Source organism: Parasteatoda tepidariorum, chromosome 6, assembly GCF_043381705.1.
Source record: "Parasteatoda tepidariorum isolate YZ-2023 chromosome 6, CAS_Ptep_4.0, whole genome shotgun sequence".
In the NCBI taxonomy this organism is placed as follows: Eukaryota; Metazoa; Arthropoda; class Arachnida; order Araneae; family Theridiidae; genus Parasteatoda; species Parasteatoda tepidariorum.
In genome coordinates, this window is record NC_092209.1 from 74,927,443 (window position 1) to 74,943,225 (window position 15,783).

Consider the following 15,783-nt stretch of genomic DNA (forward strand, 5'->3'; position numbering starts at 1 on the left):
TCCCGCGGGCTGCAGGTTGTCAACCCAATTTATGCTGAAAAACATAGCTGGGAGTACAGAAAAGTCTCAGGCTAAAAATAGGTGCAAATAGTCGCCGGTGGCAACCCTAGAAATTGTTAATAGGGCTTCCAATAATGTTAGATAGGAAAAATAATTGCAGTTCAGTAGATATCATTTACTTAATTCACATATTACTTCCCTTTTTCTTTAAAATTAAGTAAAAAAAAAGCTTTAGTTAAATGCTACTGTTTTAAAAATGGATCATCATAAACATACTTCAAATTTTTTAGTTTCCTTAGAAACTTTTTAAAAGTGCTTTTATTGAATTTTAAGTTACTTGAATAATCCATTTTTAATATGTCATTTAAATGTTTAAGTCAAAATTATTAGCTGTTCTTATGACTATTTATAAAAATGATTAAAAATGTAAATTTCTATTTACACTTGCAGTTTAAGCAGTGCTGATAAAGGTGAAAATAAACTAATAAGTCGAAAATAAAACTAATATGGTTGAAAATAACTCGAAATATGAAATTTTGCATACAAGGAATAAATGTTAGTACAAGAATCATTGTAAGAATATCATTTCAAGAATCAATATATTTAGGTGTTGTAATTTTGTCTATTGCTTTTAAATTCAGGTGAATGATGTTCATCTGAATTTTGCATACAAGGAATAAATATTAGCACAAGAATTATTGCAAGAATATCATATCAAGAATCAATATATTGAGTGGTTGCAATTCTGTCTATTGCTTTTAAATTCAGGTGAATGATGTTCCCCTGAATTTTGCATACAAGGAATAAATATTAGCACAAGAATTATTGCAAGAATATCATTTCAAGAATCAATATATTGAGTGGCTGCAATTTTGTCTATTGCTTTTAAATTCAGGTGAATGATGTTCCCCTGAATTTTGCATACAAGGAATAAATGTTAGCACAATAATTATTGCAAGAATATCATTTCAAGAATCAATATATTGAGTGGTTGAAATTTTGTTTATTGCTTTTAAATTCAGGTGAATGATATTCCCTTGAATTTTGTACACAAGGAATAAATATTAGTAAAAGAATTATTGCAAGAATATCATTTCAAGAATCAATATATTGAGTGGTTGAAATTTTGTCTATTGCTTTTAAATTCAAGTGAAAGATGAAAATGTTGGAGCAAGCAAACTTTTAAAGCAGTTAAAAATAAAGCTTATTGCAAAAGTGTTACACAATATCAAAGAGATAAGAAAATAAATAAAATACAAAGGTGAAACAAAAAAAGAAAAAATAAACTAAGTAAATCAGATTATACATTTAATTTGTTATTTTGTTACTGCCTCCTCTACAAACCATGCATTTTTTAAAAAGCAATTTGATATAAATGTTACTTTAAATAAAAGCTCTGTTAAGTTGTGAACTTTAAACTCATCTGCATAAAGAATAATGAGTATTGTTACAAAGAATATAGTTAAAAAAATATATATACTTACCAAACATTGCACAAAAAGCAGACTTGTAGATAGGTTCATTTCTTAATACAGGGTCAGAATATCTATATTGAAAATTAATTATGCTTTTATTTGAAGATTATATTAAAGAAAATATTTATTATAGCAAGAGTTTATGAACAAGTTAAAAATTAAATATTTACTAGCTCATTTAAAGCGTGCAGTTTATGCACAGATGAAATTTATTTAAATTGTGATAGAGTGTAAAGAAAGGAGATCAATTTGTAGGTAATCAAAATTAGATTACTTTAAAATGCTTGCTTTAATAAGTTAATGTTTGGTCTTGTTTTAGCTGTTTAGTTACAGGGGTCTGTCCAGGCTGAATTTACTACCGTTTAGCGGTACCTTCACAAATTCAACTTTAGGAAAAACGGTAGTTTCACAAAATACTTTTTCTTAAAATTTTATTTTTGTATCCTTTAAGAAACGGTAAATCTATATTTTAACCATGTTTTTGCATTGATTTTTCAATATAATTTTTAATTTTTCACAAATTATGTCTAAATTTTCACAAAATAGGTACCTTTCACAAAAACCTAGACAGACCTCTGAGTTATAACATCTACTAGCTTTCTCATAAACATAGTTTTAGAATAACCCTAGGAATAGCATTTTATAAGATAGCTAGATAATTTAAACATGAAGATTGCAAACATAACTCAAAATAAAAAAAATGGAGTTATCTTGTTTTCTTAGGATTTAATGAATTCTATTGCACATAAGAAATATCTTAATTTAGGAGTATGTTATGAAATCAGACATTTTTTAAAATTAAATTATTAAAATGTTTTTTCCCAATCAGTTTTAACAAATATTATCACATTTTTTAGTTAGTAAAACTGCGTTTTGTTTTTAAAAGCCTTTTAGCCAAAAAAAAAAAAAAATGACTAATGTTTTAAATTTGTCATTTTAGTGTATAAAAGTCTTGTTATAGGATGACCTGTACTCCAGTAAGATCTAAAAAATACAGGCGAGGTACAATAAGGTTTATTATTTTATAGAAGAATTTTCTTTTCATATGCTTAACTAAAAATCTCTAGCAAATAAGCATTAATATCAGAATATAAAGATATTTTACGAAATCAAATACAGTACAGAACCTCTTATCCGGAAATCAGAATGCCGGAAAAATGGAACGAGCCTCAATACATTTTCTCACAATTTTTTTAAAAAATTTCTTTCTTCCTTAAAAGATTTCAGAATAATTATTTCTTTTTTAAAATATGTTTACCATCATTTTAGAAATAATCATTAGTTCCCTACACTTTCAAAAGAAGTAAAAGTCTTTTAAAATTATTCTAAATATATATATATATATTTTTAGCTGAGTTTGACAATAAAAAAAAAAAACAGCTTTTTGTAGCGATTCAGAAAACCGGAAAAATCAGTTATCCGGAATAGCGATGGTCCTGATCGTTCCGGATAATCGGTTCTCTATTGTATAATGTGCATAGACAGAATTATAATTATATATGCAATTACACCAAGATCAAACAAATAAAAATGCTGTTCCACCTTAATTATATAAGCCCTGCTTCATAACATCAGGTAATATTTGTTTTACGTTAAACAGCAAATTTAATGTAAGTCACACTAAAATATCTTATTTTCATCACGAAATTATTTTCACGAATCATCACGAATTTAAGGGGTCACAGCAACCTTGCAACATTTTTTTTTTTTTTTTAAATAAAGGTATAATCATTCATTTTTTGGATGCTTAACATGCTCATTTAACTTACAATCAATAATTTATCCTAAAAAAAATAGTTAAACTGATTAATTTTTTTGAATTTTAAATTAAAATTGAAAAAATTTAAAATGTTTAAATCCCCAAGTCTTTTTCATTTTAACAGATTTTCAAAAAATATTCTTTTCTTAGTGCTTACAATATTCACCTTAACAATTTTGTGCATTCATTTGTTGATATATCAATTAGAACATTTTTTATAGATTATTTTGTAAAAAAGTAGAAAAGAAGGTTAAAAACTCCTGTTAGGTACATATAACATGCTGTAAAAATTTTAATACATCATAAAATGCTTATTCCATGCACAATTTAAATAAATGTATTATACTTAGGAAGAAAAAAAAAAGTTTACTTCAAAGCGTTATCTTAAATAAGATTATTAAGATTAAAATTTAATTACGATTAAAACACAAAATTCTCATCTATTAGAAAAGGCACTTTAAATTCTGTCTGCTGATCAAGTTTCTGTTTTAGGGCAATCTAAAATCATTCATAGCTTCTTTAAAAATGTAGATAGAGAGATGATTTTTTTTCAGTGCATTTGAAATAATTTGAAATTTTATTACACTTGCACCTAAACACTAGTCAGTGCAAACAAGGATGGGACAAGAGCTAAAAAGGGCCATATTTCCCAAAAGACAAACATTGTTATGTACTCAGTGTAACAAAATGAAAAAGTGCTTACACAAAAATAAAGGGTAAATAAAAAAAAAATAAATAAATAAAAAAGATTGCTAGAATGCCTTTAGGAGATGAGAAATTCCAATTTATCTAAAGGTGATAGAAATTTAAATATTTTATGAAGAAATTTAGTGGAGTAAATTTATTTATTTAATGTTAAAGTTTTATTCATAACATGCAGTGAATCCCTTTTACTACACTCTATTTCAATGAAATTTTTTTTTTTAAAAAAAGACAAGTATTTTTATTAATAAATATGCTATAAGAAATACCTTTTTTTAGTTCCAGCATGGAAATTTTCTGTAACAGCTTTCATTAGCTAAATAAAAAATGAAATAAAAAAAAGGCATACAAATATTAGAATATCATTAATAAATAAATATTCTTTGTAACCATAGAAAAAGTTATGTACAAAAATAAGTTACTGTTTCAAACATAAAAAAGCACCAAAAAAAAAATAACTTGCAATGTTTAACTTCTCAAAAAGAATATAAAGATACCTTAAGATAAAGAACTGTATCTAACTGTATGTGAATTCAAAAATCATATTATATATGATTTATACATTTACATAAGTACATTTTACTTTAAAACTTGATTTTAGAGCTATGGTACACACAAATGGTAACACAACACTGAACAGAAAATCATTAGTGTGAAATTTTTTTCACTTAAGTCAGTCAATTTTTCTCCCAATTAATTTCACATAATTTTATAACGATATTATGATTGCGAATACCACAATAAATTCTTAAGATCATTTAAAGATTTATTCTTGACTCTAAAATAGAAAATATATAATAAATCAAATTTCATCGCAAAACAATACTATTTTTTATATCAGAATTATTTTTAGGACAAAAGTTTTAACAGTTTTCAGTTTAATTTTATTAAGGAAGTACTAAGAAACTCATAACAGATTGAGACCAAGATATAGATAATATTTATAGTACAGTTCCGTTAGAAAATAATCATTAGTTAGTTAATATTCTCTCCCACTAATATTTAATTAAAATTTGTAACCAAGTTCAAGGCTTTCTTCTTAATTAAATAATTTAAAAGTAAGGTTTAAATTATCTTGAAACCAAAGCACAGTGATGCATTCTTCTTATAATTTTGTACAAAAGTAGATTACTAGATGTTTTAATACCCAATTTAAAATTTTAAATTGCATTGTTAATTGAAATCTATTTTTTAAAAAAATTAGATGATAGAGCCGAATCAATAATTGAGAAAACACTTAACACGAATCAATAATTGAGATTTTGCTGGAGAAATTAACTTATACGTTATGTTTAAATGGCTTTGAATAAAATATTGACTCACATTAAACATGAAGAAATATTTATGCATGTTTACATGAGCCAGTTTATTATTCGGAGACATTTTTTTCGAATTAGTCAATTTAATCTTCAACTTTTTATGCACTTTTTGACAGCGAATATTTAATTCAAGAAATGCTGGGAAATTATCAAATACTTGCAATTTTGTTAAGTATTTAACGCTCTTTTAATTCCGATAAGAAATTAAGCATCGTAAAATACCGATAAAGCGCCCCCTTAATTTTGACGAAAATCGTCGTGACATCGAGGGGGCGAATAATCGGTACTGAAGAAAATGCAAAGCGCCGTTTAAAAAAAATCAACTATATTTGGTTGAGCATTATTTAGTGTGAATCACAAAATATACAGTAAAAATAATCATTGCAAAAGAAAGTAAATTTAAACTTTAATCATTAAAAAACATACCTTTGCAGCAATCCTTTATTTTTAAATTTTAGTGTGATTGCTGCACATGCAAATAGGTGAAAAAATTTTAAAAAAATATGACAAAATATTTCATAAAAGAAAGATATTTTAATCTCTGTGAACAAGCAAAGAATGTTCAGTTTCCACCCCCAAAGTATTCAGATTTTCTTGCCCCTGTAGAACAATTCTAGGAAAGGGTAATTCCCTTTTACTCCTTATCTCTTCCATTTAATTCAACTCCCTTTCAATTTACATTTTTCTTCCTGTGTAGGAGAGTAACACCCTTTCTTTTTTACTCAATCTGTCACATTCAACTCTCCCACTACACCTTAAAATTTTCCCCATTCTTACCAGTGAGTGTACATACCATTCAAGGTGACCTTGGCCTACATGCAGCTGGGAGGAAATGTTGACCACAACTTTCCTCCTATCCCACCACACTTAACAAACATCTGCCCTTTTGTTAATAATCTTCAATTTAGTGACTGATTGATTATCTACTCCCCCCACTCATTGTTCACTTACAGTCTAACACTAATCTTCTACCCTAAACATCAGGAAAACTATTTTTTAGAAATACATTCTATGAATTTATTCTTAAAATAAGAGCTTTTTTAAATTGTGTTGTAGAGAAGGGGGCGGTTTTTTGGTGCTAGCTGGCAATCTGTATTCATGCGAAAATGCAAGGGGGCGCTTTTTTGAGTTGGGGCGTTTTATCGGTACTTTACGGTATATCGAAAATATGTTTCGTTCCTTCGAAATAGGTGAAAGTTTAACCAAAGTGATAAAGTATTCATAATAGCTAGCTTATATTAGTTATATGTAATTCTAAATATACAATTCTTGTTAACTCACAGACACAGGGGCATTTTAAATTGCATCCATTGACAGATCTATAAAGATTTGTACTCAACAAATTCGAAAAATTAGCTGATTTAGAACCCTATTCATATACTAAAATAACTGCCAGGAATTGCTACAAACTACTGTTTTTTCGTATCACACTACTTACTATTTTTCTAGAAATAACACACTACGCTACAAACTACGAAAAAAGTAGCGACAAGTAGTAGTTTCACTATTTCCGACCACTGGTAAAAATAATATTGTGAAGTAAAAAGCATTTAGTGGCTGTACTGGAAAAACATTGTCTAATTTTATTTCTAAAGACTCTTTAATCTTTCATACATTTTGCTGTTTTCAGTTTTTATAAAAATGCGTCAAAAATTTCAAAAAAGAAGAGAAAAGACTCTTCAATCTTTAATACATTTTGCTGTTTTCAGTTTTTATAAAAATGCGTCAAAAATAATATAAAGGAGAAAAAATTTCAAAAAAGAGAAAGAATTTCAAAAAAGAAGAGAAAGAATTTCAAAAAAGAAGAGAAAGAATTTCAAAAAAGAAGAGAGAAAAAAAGATTAAAATTGGAAGAAATATTAACAAATTAAAACTGGAGACTAACCTCTTCAGGTTGGATGATTTTTCGGATTCCAAGTTTTTTGCAATGTTTTTTGAAAGACGCTATTTTGTAACTTTCAATCATTACCGTTTCAGATTCATCTCTTTTGCAATCTTCAGTCAGTAACAATAAAAAGTATTCAGTAACTTTCTGTTTGTAAATAAGTTTTCTATGATTTTTTAGATGAAATTCTTCGCGTTCAGCACCACCATTGATATAACTGAAAAAAATATTTTAAAATTAAATTACAGTAACTAAGTATAAGAAACTGCTCAAAATAATAAATTTTCACAGAATTAAATCTCATCAGGAAAATTGTCATTCTATTCTAAATAAAGCTTTTTTTTTATTTAGACAAAGTTATTTCTTTCTAATGAAGCCTATCAACATTGATTACTTTATTTTCAATAAATTTTTTTAAAATTAAAATTAAGGAAAGAGTTATTAGTGGCTGATTTCTTGACAATACTGTATCAGACAGCAAATGTAATAAAATTTCAAAAATAAGAAGAATGTTTGAACTTAGTTTTCAAATCAATTTAAAACTAATTTATAAACTAATACAGACAATGAGCTATTAAGAAGATTTTACAGAAGCTCCTTTGAAGAGTACTAAAAACATGCATTAGGAAGAAAGTAAGAATATTTTTTCGATAGAGCAGGGCTCATTTTAGGACTAAAATTTAAAATGTTAACTTTGAATCATGTCGTCATAACCTACATTTGAGCTAAATTACAAATATTTTTCAAAACTATGGTTACAGCTGATTTAAAATTCAAATTCGAAGACATAGGTAATAATCGAAAACAAAAACAACATAATTAAAAGTTAGTATTAATAACATTTTATACACTATACTTAATAAATTAAAATTTAGAAATTATAAAATAAATCACCTAGAAATAATTATTTTTTAAAAAAATCAACACAATAATTATTTTCTGGAAATCGCCGGCATTTAATAAAGGTAATAATTTTCCGAAAAACTTGTTTTGCAATGATTTAATTTTAAATCCACATCGTTTTCCGCTTGCTTTTGCGGACATTTTCACATGGTGTTTTAAACTCTAATAGCATTATGACACAAGAATTTCGACTTTGAGAAATAACTTTTTAACGATTTATTTGAAAGCACTTTTGATGTGGTTTACTCTATTATAATGTTGCATTATTTTGCGATCATTCTTTTGGGAGAGGAGAACACATCATGTGTGTTGCTACATGATGTGTTGCCACATGATATTTTTAATGCATGTTATGCTCAGTTCAAATTTCATTTCATTTTTTTTTAGAAATGCTTTATTTGTAACGATTCTATCGTAAATCCACATCGTTCATTGACCATTTTTTTGACATTTTCAAATGGGTTTTCCATTTCTTCTGATATTTTTAACGCGTTATAATAGGAAAAGTGAATTTCATACTTTAGTAATAACTTTTTAACGTGTTTGACTCAATGGAGGAGGAAATCTGCTTAACAGATAAACATGTTAATGGACATTAAGGTAAAATTTTGCAATCAGCAATAAAACTGATTTTGGCACTAAAACTTGGTGCCTAACAGAGTTAAAGTTGTGTTTTTTACTCAATGAATAATCCTAGAATTTTCGCAAATTTGGGGGGGGGGAGAACTGCATTTTGGAGCTGTGTGGAGTAGAAAATTCATTTCAGAGCAATTTGGTGCAGTTTGCACAGCTGTTTCAACCCTGAAATTATGGAGTAGAAAATTAATTTTACAGCAATTTGGTGCAATTTGCACAGCTGTTTCAACCCTGAAATTATGGAGTAGAAAATTCATTTTAGAGCAATTTGCACAGCTGTTTCAATCCTGAAATTATGGAGTAGAAATTATACACTACCGATTGGATGGAAGGCAGTTTCTTATTTCATCATGTGTGTTGCTATTTATAATGGTAGATGCTAAAAATATTTTGATGATATTCCAACTGGACTCTCGATCTCTTGTACGGTTACTCTCACATAAGACTTTGCATGCTGAGATAATTAACTGCAAATTCAAAAAAGAAAATTCAAAACAAAGAGCAGTTAGCATAAAAATAATTAAAATAGATTCAATGAATTAATTGTATTTGACTATTAATGTAATTCTATTATTAACATAATAATAATAGAATTAAAAACAATAAAATTAAAGATATGTTTTCAATTTATATTTAAAAAAAAAACTCACATAATAGTTAAATGAGGTAATGAAATAGCAACCGTTCACTCAATCATGGCCAAGACACTTACCTATCGCTTCCACGTACTTTTTAATACGGGAGAGCACAACTATATCACTTCTAATATTATTGGCAATAGAAAAAAATTAAGAACAATTACCATATCTTTTATAAATAGTAATTTTTACAAAAATAGTTTCTGTCATGAAAATTTCCTGAAAACAGATAATTACCAAAATAGTTGGAATTTTATAACAGAATTTTAATTAGAATTTGATGGTAAAAAAAAAGCTACAAAAGTTAGAATTATTAAAAAATATGATTGATAAGAAAGTCTCAAAACTGTTATTCATACCAAATTTATGAAAAAGTCAAAACTTTGATTTTAAAGAGCATTTTATTAAGACATTTTTATTAAGTTTAGTGGCCCCTTTTTAACATTTTTTATTTCAAAAATACAAAAAAAAAAAATGAAAACCTATGTTCTCACTCAAGAAAAGTTCATATTTTACAGCAAGGAAAAAATAAACACCAATTTCTTTAATTATTCTTTTCCCTTTTATATAATTTGGAAGCTTTCACATCATATCAATAATATTATTATTCAATATATAAATAAGAAATGGCCCTGACTTTCCAAGGAAAATATTAAACAAATTTCAAAACAGGCTTTTGTAAGGCACAGCAATATTTCTTTAAAATTATATTTTTTTTTGGAAATAGGCAATGAAACTCAGGGCTATCTTAATAGCAAGCATAGAAATGTTTTAGGCCCCTATGACAATGTCATACTGTTTAAAATCGAACTAAAAAACTTCACATACATAAAATAAAGCACACACATTTTTGAGATATGCAATAATTTTAACAAACTTTTACACATTTTTATCACCCCAAAAACTCAATGCACATAAAATAAAACATTTTTCAACTATGCATAGCATAATTTAAAAAAAAATTGATGCTAACCTATTGCAATCCTCAAATAATAAAATAATTTTTAAAACCAAGAACTAATTAAAATAATTAAATTAAATAAAACACAAAGTTTTAACAAATAAAAAAAATTAAAAAGTTATGAATTATTTCGTCACGTTACTAAAGTTTAGTTATTAAAACATTTTTCAATGCATATCAGACATAACCATTTTAAATGTTGCTGTCCCATAGTGCTCCGTAATTCTAAATCCTTCAATTATTATTTCATTCAACTAATTGTAAATACAAAACGGTGTTGGTGGTGGTCAAGCATCTCTAGAGAAATCAGTTGAGTACCTAAAAACTTCATTTCAATGTTGAGAAATAGATTTTGGTTGACTTTGAAGTTTCCCTGGGGATAAACTATTCAAATTATTGGTGTTTGCGTGATAATCAATTACTATTCATTTTAATAAAAACATATAACGCAATGTTTTTCCTTTTAGTTTTTTTAATACAATATATAAAAAGTAAGATTCACTTGGACCCCTGAGGGCACTGCCCGGGTGTGACCATGTGCAAAAACAGTACTGGTGAAACCTACTTTTTGATAGAAAGTATGTAAAATATTACATTTTGTAGGAAGCAATATTTTTGAATGCAAACATGCAGATTTTATAATGCAAAGTACATAAATGTTAGGTAAAAGAATTTTTTTTTAAAGAAATGCAGGAAGTAGTTTACTAATTGAGTCATAGCCATCATATCTCTGACTTGTGATTAAGAGCCAAAATTAATTTAAACAGAATATTTAATTTTTAAAAGCAATTATATTACCAGCTTTAAGAATAGTATTATCGAACTGCAAGTATGGATACATTTAAAAACAATTGTTAAGCTAAGAGTATTTAGTACAAATTAGTTTTTTAATTTTAATAAATCTAAGAAAATGAATTTACAGAGAATGATGGATATTAGATTAGTAATAGATACTAGACTTATTTATTTGAACCTGATTAGCTACACATTGTTAGGGAGAATGAACAAAGAAATTTTTTCAAAAGTTTAATCAAAAAAAAAAATTTTTAAAAAAAATTTTTTTTTTAGTGTTTTTAAAAAATTTTGTTATAATTTTCAGTCACAAAAACGTACCTTCTGTTAATAAACAAACCTTTTTTTCCATGGATTTGAATTTTTGTCCCCCAAAATATCTGCAATCTGGGAAAAAGTACTTTTTTTTAAAAATTAGATTTCTCAGTAATTATTCAACTGATTTTGCTTAAAATAAAACAAAAACTAAATTGCTAAAACATATTATAATTTTTACTTAATTGGATTTCCAGGAGATGCAGTCACTTGAAAAATTGCCTATGGGGATCCAGTGGGTGCACTTGACCTCCATAGGAAGGAATCCTAGATTGTTACTCTGAATTTTAAAATTGTTCGTGGTTGTTGCACGGTTTTTCTACATTTTTTTAAAACAATGCATCATTCTTCCTCTCCCCCCCCCAATAAAATTCAACTTCATGTTTTCCTGCTGCCATGACAAACTGTAGACACACAAATTCAATTTAACACACACAAAAAATTCTGCAAAAAAAGTGTAAATATTGCAACCAAAACAGACCTTATCTATGTAAATAGGTAATTCCGTCATACTATCTTTATCTTGCAAAACATACAGTTTCATACAATTTTTCATATCTGCAAAAGTATCAGCTGATGTAACATTCTGCTTCTGAAAAATAACAATTCAAAAATATTAAAGTCATTGCTGAGTTGAAATACAATTTCTTAATACTGAGACACAAGACTTGCCTTTTTTTTAGAGAGTTACAGAAAACTAAGAAAAATTAAATTATGCAAATTGAGAAGAAAAAAAATATAAAAACATAAATTAACTTAATTAAGCAAAACAGTGTTTGCAGTGTAATTTTCTATCAATAATAAATAAAAATGCAATTTCCAATAAAACCATCCGCAAAAACAATCAATTAGGAAAGAGCACTATTTTCAGTACCAACTTAATTTTGATAACAATTATCCACTAAATTATATTTACAAAAAAAATTTCAAATATGAGTTTTTCAATACTAAATAAAATTGCTATTAATATGATTGCTTTTAATAATAATAAGTGAATAATACGTTTATTCATTACTTCATAAGATCTTAGATCATAAGGTCTTCTTAGGATAATTTTCATACATTTAAAGATAACAAGTAACACTGATGTTAATAAGATGTGAACATTATAGAATTCTTGTAGCATTATATTAAATAAAAAGCAGTTAAGCAGGTAAAAATTATTTTGATTGAGGATTTGTTGCAAACAAAGATACTAAATGAATTTGATTTGGAGTAAAAATTAAAATATCTAATGTATGACTTTTAAGTCACAAATATTATTCAAGTATGAGTACGTTTAATTACATAGTAATTAATTACATTTTTATTAATACATTTTATTATACATTTTAAATTACATTCTCACATAATAAATAACTTTTTTATTAATAAAAAGTTAAAATAATAAAATTCATGTAGCAGCATTACGTTATATAATAAGCACTAAACCAGCAAAGTCTATTTTTGTTGAAGGTTTGCTAAAATTAAAAGCATTCAGATGTAGGTACAATGGGAAAGTGAACAACAGGATCAAATACATTGTTTTTTAAAGATATAAATATTTTTTACACAGTTCTTAATATTTATTCTCGAAATTTTACTCAGAAAATAGTTATTTTCTGAGTAAAATTTCGAGAATAAATAAGATTTCTGTAGATAAAAAGTTTAATAAAACATGTTACATAAATAATACCAATTAAAAAAAGGATTAAATAAATTATTTTATCACCTGTTGAAATGCAAAAATATCCCCTAAATTTTGAGTTTTGAGCTTAAGAAGCAATTGGAAAGTCTGTAATCTTATATCATTATTCGAGGAATTATCTAAAATTTCAAGTAAAGTTTCAGTTATCTCAAACTTCATCTCTTCAACTTCCCTTGAATTTATCCCAATTTTTTTTGACAAGACATTCAAGGTAGTCAATCCCTAGAATGGTAAAGTAATGAGACATAAAACAATTTATTTAAAACATAGTAACAAATTTTCATGTATTTTATTATTCAAACTATTCCATATCAAAGCTGTTACAATGATTATAATACAAAAGTTTGATAAAAGGTTTCTTAAATATTTTAAAAAGTTAGTGCTACTTAACGATACATAACAACTTAACAATAACTTAAAAGGTGCTTTTAGAAAAACAACATATAGTTAAATTGTTAATAACAAAACTAGACAAGTTCTACTGTTAATTATAGAAATAATATTACAACAATACAATAAAATATACATTAGACATTTCAAGATTACTCTCAATAATTTTAGTAAAACACTTAAAATAAAAATACAAATTAGTTTTTCAGAATGAATAACAATTTGAGAATGAGGTATAACAGGAATCTTTGCCAAATTGAGAATCATTAAAAAGCTTCAATAAAAAAATTCATTAAGATAGCAGCAACTAACAGCTCGTCAAATTTAAAAAAGCAGACCTTGTTTTAGCATTAACTAACTTTGAAATACATGAAAATGAATATACTTACTTTGAGAATTATTGATTCAGATGCACTTAAAGATGAATTAATGATTCGAAGATACAGTTTACACAAACAGGGTTCTAATTTAAAATCATGTAAAAAATAGTGTTTTCTGATAGATATGACATCAAGACATATATCAAGAAGTTCATCCTTATACTTGGATTTCATTGGGAATTTCAGGTACTGATTCATTCCTAGGTATAAGTAAACGAAAGACAATTACATTTTAAATTTAGAATAAGAATTTAAACAATTTCAGAATTTATGTTACAGGACAATGGTAACCAAAATAAGCATCAACAAACCTAGGTACAGTAATTTCCAGAAGATAATGCAGCATTCAGTAGAAACATCAATTAAAATTTAAAATATCATCAGAAATGCCAAATGGTATTATATTTTTATCAACATCTAATTAATGTATACAATAATTAGATAAAATAACAATAAATTAACTGAGCAAATTTTATGCCAATAACCATTTTTGTTTTCATTAAAAAAAATGCAATAAAGAGATATAGAAATACATTAAAGAAAGATGTCTGTTACATAGGGGCTAATCAAATAAGCACGTTTTCATACAAGCACTAACTATTTTCAGAAAAAATAAGCAAATCACAAAAGCCTCCCATTGCTACTGAAGAAAAATCAAGACCTCCCCCCTGTCTTTTGCTTTAATTTTTATTGTGGCAATCTAACTTTAGGATTAAATTAAAATAAAAAACGAAACTTCGCTTAAATAAAATGTACACTTTATTTCATTTTATAAAATTTTGACTATTTTTCAGGAAACATTTGTGTTTTTTTCTTTTTTGTGGTAAAAGCTCATGACTTCTTAGTTTTGACTACTCAACTCCTCGTGTGAACTTTTTCCAAAATAAGTTTCCATTTCAATTTTTTATTATTTTTGCATTAAAAAGAAGTTTTGAGAGAAAAAGGGCTTGAAATGTATTATACATATAAGCATTGTTCTTTCTCCTCAGAATAAATAAGCAAATCACAAATTCCCCTAACCTTTAACAATTGAATGGCCTCCACAAAGGCACATTTTTTAATAACCAGCACATTAAAGGTACAACCCCAAAATTAGTTTTTATTTCAAATTTTTTTTTCATTTCTAAGAAGTTTTTAAAGAAAGAGGGCTTGAAATGTATTATATAAGCATTGTTCCTTCTCCTCAGAAAAAATAAGTAAATCACAAATCCCCTTACCTTTTAGCTATTGAACAGCCCCACTAAGACACATTTTTTAATAACCAGCATATTAAAGGGACAAAGCCTTTTATCTATAAATTATGCTTTCAGAGCATTCGAACTTTCAATTATTAACACAAGGTAAACATGACTAAATTAAGGTCTGATTACTTAGGAGCTACTATTTACTTCCAAAAGCAAAAACTATCATGCCTAGATGATTTTACACTAAGACAGGATGCTCTTTATTGTTTCTTTCGACTTTGATCAACACTTACTCTTGATTTGGTTCTATTGTTTTAATTCAGTATTAATTTGAATATAAATATTTGTATTAATTTTTCATACAGCTAATTTGAACTATTTTTAAACTATTTGAGTAGGTTGATTCAAAAGCTTTTATATCTTAAGATTCAATTTTTTCCCCAATTACTAATTTAAATCCTGAAAAATAACGGAAAATTAATTTTTTGGATGTATTTACGGATACAAAAATGTTTTAGGAAATATATATTTTTAAGCTATAAGTTCTGCAGATAAAGCAAAATATGCAAAAAATAAAATTAACATTTCAGGTTTCAAACTTTCCTATCATTCTCCAAACTACACAACTGGAATGGTATTTCCCAGATAGCCACAACCCTCACTATTTTTATAATATCGAAATATGAATCTGTTGAAGAAAAGATACTCTTTTCCAGAGAAAGTATGTGTGTCTTATTTTCTTAACTAACACATTTTA

The 15,783-nt window shown here is 26.5% G+C and overlaps 1 protein-coding gene across 1 annotated transcript in view; it reads right to left on the reverse strand.

Annotated features, from left to right (window-relative positions):
- The window catches only part of LOC107455334 (transformation/transcription domain-associated protein), a 166,289-nt gene that overhangs the window by 110,351 nt on the left and 40,155 nt on the right, over positions 1–15,783 (reverse strand). Inside the window, exons 20-26 of the mRNA XM_071182634.1 lie at positions 13,852–14,042; positions 13,097–13,294; positions 11,867–11,977; positions 8,998–9,146; positions 7,141–7,357; positions 4,206–4,252; positions 1,485–1,546 (exon numbers count right to left, since the gene is read on the reverse strand). Coding sequence (XP_071038735.1) covers positions 1,485–1,546; positions 4,206–4,252; positions 7,141–7,357; positions 8,998–9,146; positions 11,867–11,977; positions 13,097–13,294; positions 13,852–14,042 — 975 coding nt within the window. The remainder of the gene's footprint in view (positions 1–1,484; positions 1,547–4,205; positions 4,253–7,140; positions 7,358–8,997; positions 9,147–11,866; positions 11,978–13,096; positions 13,295–13,851; positions 14,043–15,783) is intronic.